Consider the following 6,000-nt stretch of genomic DNA (forward strand, 5'->3'; position numbering starts at 1 on the left):
AGCAAGCTGTATTAGGCCTCCAGGCCATAGCTTACTTGACTGAGGAAAGAGTGAGACCTTTCACATTTTTCAAACAGCCCTCTTCTGGGGTTAAAGCACAGCAACACCTCAGAAATGGTTTACCTTTCTGGTGACTGAACTTCGCACCTTAATCCTATTAATCTAAATAAAGATCCTATTTCAGGTAGCCCCAAATAATGGAAGGGAGCCCACAATGGGAAGTAGCTGCAAACCGATCCTTGCCCTCTTCAATGAAGTCATTCCATAACCACTGATTGAGCACTTACTGAGGACCTCAGTTCAAAGTCACTTACGGGCAGTGATGACCATCCTCTGAGACCGTTTCGCATAAGCAGGGAGAGTGTCCACATTGAAGCCTAAGAAACAGGAGAACAAAAATTAAAAAATCACTAAAGGGGGAGTGATACTGTGAAGAAAGAGTGGAGACCCCCAGCTTGAATGCTTTGAGGCCACTTGAAAGCAGCTCCAGCTGAATCCCCCAGCAGGAAAGTAGAAAGTCTCTTAAATAGAGTCACTGGAACCCTCTTTTGAGGGAACCCTCTCTCAAGCTAAAAACAAACCAGGAGACTCCTGAGGAAACTCGAGAACACCTGGCAGATGGGGTGGACTCTTGGGGACTCTTCTTTCTCTCATAACCCCAACTCAGCTGCACTGGACAACCAGAAAACTGGAGGTGTACTCACCCATCTCAACAAGCGTGACCACGATGTCTGACAGTGTGGGCTGCGTCCTGGCTGTGTGCTCACAGTAGGACTTGGCACTCCTCCCGATTTCTGAAATGTCTAGCAGAGGATCAAAGGCACAAAGTCTTATTCTCTGTTCACACAAAGTTAAGTACAGAATGATCGTAAGAGCCAGCAATCCCCCGCCAGGGATACACCCAAGCGAACTGAAAACAGATACTTGTGCACCAATGTTCACTGCAGCGTGATTCACAATAGCCAAAAGGTGGAAACAACCCAGTGTGCATCCACAGATGAATGGATAAACAAAATGTGGTCCACACATACAATGGAGCATTATCTGGCCTTCAAAGGGAATGAAATTCTCATACAACATGGAAAAACCTTGAAAATGTTAGGTAAAGTGAAATAAGTCAGACACAGAAAGTCAAATATTTTAAGATTCCACTTATATGAGGTACCTAGAAAAAAAGAAAATTCATAGAGACAAAAGGTGGATTTGAGGTTACCAGGAGCTTGGCGGGAGTGTGGGGGGGAGATGGGAAGTTAATGTGATGGATATAGTGTTTCTGGTTATTTATTTATTTTATTTATTCGTTTGTCAGAGAGCACAAGCAGGGGGAGCAGCAGGCAGAGGGAGAAGCAGGCTCCCACTGAGCAGGGAGCCCCATGCGGGACTCAATCCCAGGACCCTGGGATCATGACCTGAGCCGAAGGCAGATGCTTAACTGACTGAGCCACCCAGGCATTCCACAGTGTTTCTGTTTAGATGATGGAAAAGTTCTGGAAGTGTTGACAGTCATTTGATATTGTGCATATATTTAATGCCACTGAATTGTTCATTTACAAATGGTTATGTTTGTAATGCTATGTTATGTACATCTTGCCACCAAAAAAGGGGGAGGAGGAACAAGTCTTTGTTTTTTTCTGCCTGAAACTGAAAGAGTTATGGGGGCACCTGGCCGACACAGTCAGCAGACCTGGCAACTCTTGATCTTGGGGCTCTAAGTTTGAGCCCCATGTTGGGAGTAGAGATTACTTAAAAACAAAAACAAGAACAAAAACAAAAAGTTATGCCAAAGTTCTTCAGGGAAAAGGGGAGGTATGAAGCTGGGCTCCATAACTAGGCTTCAGAGGTGGATAGGCAATTCCATGAAAACTCTGAAATTGTGGTGGATTTTACATACAGAAAAGCCTTTTTCTGGGGATAGGTTCAGAGATTTCATCAGATACAAAAGGAGCCCCAAAAGGTAAGGAGCCCCTGCTCTAGAAGCCCTCATGGCTCAGAAGTTAAAAGCAACTGAAGACCCACGACCAGCTCACCACTACCCAGATCAAGTCACTAGTACTGGCTTCCATACCCGAAAATGGCAGGGGTGAGGGTCCGGCATCTGTTTACTGTGGGGAAAGTCTAATTAAAATCCTGATAGAATGTCTTAGAAACAAGCCAGGTGGCATTTAAAATACCTATACCCGGGGCACCTGGGTGGCTCAGTGGGTTGAAGCCTCTGCCTTCAGCTCCGGTCATGATCCTAGGGTCCTGAGATCGAGCCCTGCCACTGGGCTCTCTGCTCAGCAGGGAGCCTGCTTCCTCCTCTCTCTCTGCCTGCCTCTCCGCCTGCTTGTGCTCTCTGTCTGTCAAATAAATAAATAAAGTCTTTTAAAAAAAATAAAATAAATAAAATACCTATACCCATTTGGCCTTTCTCTTTTCTTTTTTTATTTTTTTCTTAGCAGGTCTTAGGATTTCAAAGGATATGTAAGAGAAACGTAGAAAATAGTATTCAGAGACTTGGCTCTGAACACAGTCTAAGACAGGAGTCCCTAGAAACTAAGTGACTGTAGGCAACAAATACAAAAACTGCCTGATCCTTACAACTAACGCAAATGCTGAAACTTTGATATCCAGAGCTCCTGACAACATGGAAATGCTCAAGTCTCAGAAGACCCCAGCTTAAGCTATCTATCCTTGGTATTCCTTAGAACAAAGCGACAGACTTTTATACTATTTGCAAGCCTTTCAGTTTCAATATTCACAGCTTTCCAGCACCACTATTTCAGCTCCATCCCCCCTCAGTGGCAACTATTTCTTTGGTGAGAAAGAAGGCCCTCTTGGTCAGTGATGTCAGAAAGAGCTGCCTCAACCATGAGGACCTTTAAACTCTGAATTCCAAGATCTTTCCAAGAACTGAATTCTTCTCTGTTGGGAACTATTTGTCCATTCTTTTAGGACAGAAGTTCTCAAAGTATGGTCTGGGAATCCCCGGGCAGCCCTGAAATCCTTTCCAAAGTCCAAAAGCCAAAACCATGTTTATAATGAAATAAAGACATTGTTTTTTTTTACTCTCATTGTCTCCTGGAGTCTTCCAGAGGCTACGTGGTCTATGATGATATCATGGCTCTGATGGACAATGGAATGTGGGCTTGTATATGTTCATGTTTAAAATTTTTCTCAATTTTATTTCCTAATGTGGCAAAAATTACTCTATATAAAGCCCATGTAGACAGAACAACTTCTCAGGACCCTCAATATTTGAGACTTTTTTTTTTTTTTTTTTTAATATTTAGGAGTCTAAAGAGGTTCTAAGACCCAAACATCTGAGAGCACTGCTTTAGGAAAACATTTGGTATTTAAAAGTTCTGAACAGGGGCGCCTGGGTGGCTCAGTGGGTTAAGCCTCTGCTTTCAGCTCAGGTCATGATCTCAGGGTCCTGGGATCGAGCCCCACTTTGGGCTCTCTATTCAGCAGAGAGCCTGCTTCCCCCTCTCTTCTCTGCCTGCCTCTCTGCCTACTTATGCGCTCTTTCTCTGTGTCAAATAAATAAAATCTGTAAATAAATAAATAAATAAAAGTTGCGAACATCAGCTGCAGAGAGCCACCTCACCTCAGACCACGTCCTTCCTGGGGCAGCCCACATCGAGTGCCTGATGGAGAATTGAGTACAAAGGCAGGGCCTTTTCAGCCTGAGGAGGTGTACTCTGAAAGGCAACAACTGCTCCAGAGCTCCCCACTGGGTTAGCTAATTCTTTATTTGGCCTGCATTGCAATTAACTTCTCCCTCTGCCTAAACCTTTTTCTCACTTTCATTTGTAAGTGTTGATCCCTCACGAGACAACTTAAGTAACCCCATCTCTCATCCCATCCTACCTTCCACCACTCACCCCAATAAAACCCAAGCAAGGAAATATAATGCACAAGCAGAAAAGCCTATGTGAGACCATTCCAGGCTCCTATACCTCAACCCATTTCAAGTTGTTTTCCATTCTATAAACTTTATTTGCCCTCCCTCTTTGTATCGCATATGATAGCATTTGATTATCTGATGTGTAGCATCTATTCATGGGAATTCATTGTGACTCTGCAACAAAACTCTAACTACTTTGAGTACAGAGAACAAGCAGCAACAACAGCACCTACAAGTCCTCAGGAGCTTACAATGTTCCTAACATCAAATGCTTTACATACACACCTCACTTATCCTCACAACTCCGTGAAATACAAATTATTAACCTACTTCACAAATAAGGAAATTGAGGTTCAGGAGGTTTAGTGACTTGCTCAAGCTGGGAAGTGGCAGAGCGATGACTTACACCCACATCCCACTGATTCCAAAGCCTGCAAGTCACTTAACTACATTCTTCTTTTTCCTAGATCCTCGCTAACACTATCAGATTGCAGAACACCGAACAGATTTTGGTTGACTCCAAGAAGGCGGCCTATTGTTTCCTGGTACTTACAGCTCTGCAGCATCTCTGTCAATGTTTCCACGGATGCTTTCTCAGCACTCTCGAACCCTGCCTCTGTCAACAAGGAGCTCACAACCACCTGAAGGGTTCGCCTCCGGGCCAGATGGTAGTTGTCAGCAGGGTTAGTGGATTGTTTACTTCCTGATCTCTGCCAATCAGCAACCCATTAAAAAAAAAAAAAAAAAAAAAAAGATTTTCGACCGTACGACAAGGTTGCAATCAAATAATTCCCATATCATCAATGGCAAGCAAAGGTTCTTTCGCTAAATATTTATCAGTGCTTACTAAAATAAAATTTAAAAATGCCCCTGGTGTTTAGACTTACAAACCCTGGCCAGCTGAGTAATAATAATCGAGTACCCAAAGGGCTCTAAATACCAAGGTGCTACCTAAAACTTAAAATTCCAAAAACACAAAATGTCTACTTTTTACTTTCTATTTTAGCAGATTATCAAAATATATAGCTGAAAAAACATGCATGATGGGATTGAATTTATGCCTTCTCCCAGAAAACAATGCTCTCTCTCTCTTGTTCCTCCCATCTCCACACCACTTCACTAACAGGAAAAATTAAAACACCCCCACACGACACTGAGGAGAGAAAGGCAAAGGACAACCGCTCAGGAAAGTAGGAAAGCTAAATATTTTGAAACCGGAATCCCCCCAACTTCGGCTGGCCAATAAGAAGGCGAAACCAGCCTCTTCGGACCAATCAGAAGGTGTTCCGGGTTCCCAACCCCCAACAGGGAAGGAGCCAATCACTACACAGGTCCGCCAACTCCGGAGGCCGTAGCCAAGTCCCAAGGAGGGGGGCATGTACGGCCTGAAAGACGCTCCTCCACTCGGAGATCATAGTGGGGCTGGATTTCTGGCTATGGGATTGTTGCCCACATTAGGGGGAAATTACAGGATGTCCAGACTCTCTCGCCTCGGCCCCGCGCCTCCCACCCTTACCGTTCCGGAGCCACCGGACCCGGCAGTGGCCGCCGTGTCGGCCATCTTGCTCTGGCGTAATGTGCGCGGGCGCAGGGCAGTATGGGACTTGTAGTCGCCGAAGGGGGAGGGGCGGGGGCGGGGAGGAGGCGGGGCAGCGTGCACCCCTACAAGCTTTCTTAATCCCAAGTGGGTGGGTGGTGTGTGTGTCTCAGGACCCCGGCTCACGTGACCTTCAGTGCGTGGTAGGTTCTTGGGGCCCTAGTGAGCGTCGGAATTGGCTAGGAAGATGCGCCCGCAGCATCACACCTATTCCTAGATGAAATCGTTTCTCATAAAGAGCACATCCTTGGGACGCTTCAAACTTGCTTGTTGGTATTAGCAGCACCTGACTGTGTCCCGCTCGGTGCCAATGACTCACTCAGTGGGGAAGGGGCCTGGAAATCCGTACTGGGAAGCTCTCCAGGTGATTCTCCTGACCTGGAAATTTGGGGAAGCTTTATTTCGTGCTGACAGCTCCGCAGCCCGCCAGTGGTCCGCTCGGAACTGGAGCCTACGGACCAGCTAGCCCAGGTCTTCCTCTGCATCCCGCTGCCTTCTCGCCCTCAGTCCGCAG

At 45.7% G+C, this 6,000-nt stretch overlaps 1 protein-coding gene across 10 annotated transcripts in view; it reads right to left on the reverse strand.

Annotated features, from left to right (window-relative positions):
* TAF8 (TATA-box binding protein associated factor 8) overlaps positions 1 to 5,493 on the reverse strand; it is a 28,468-nt gene extending 22,975 nt beyond the window's left edge. For all 10 annotated transcript variants that reach the window (XR_004383224.1, XR_004383225.1, XR_004383223.1 and 7 more), the window contains exons 1-4: positions 5,406 to 5,493; positions 4,443 to 4,599; positions 705 to 803; positions 315 to 377 (exon numbers count right to left, since the gene is read on the reverse strand). Coding sequence is in view for 5 of the 10 variants with exons in the window: in XM_032862201.1 (XP_032718092.1) it covers positions 315 to 377; positions 705 to 803; positions 4,443 to 4,599; positions 5,406 to 5,450 (364 nt within the window). In the remaining 5 variants the exon portion in view is untranslated. The remainder of the gene's footprint in view (positions 1 to 314; positions 378 to 704; positions 804 to 4,442; positions 4,600 to 5,405) is intronic.
* Between the last annotated feature and the right edge of the window lie 507 nt (positions 5,494 to 6,000).

The sequence above is a fragment of the Lontra canadensis genome, unplaced genomic scaffold (assembly GCF_010015895.1).
Source record: "Lontra canadensis isolate GAN:19392208 unplaced genomic scaffold, GSC_riverotter_1.0 scaffold23, whole genome shotgun sequence".
NCBI lineage: Eukaryota > Metazoa > Chordata > Mammalia > Carnivora > Mustelidae > Lontra > Lontra canadensis.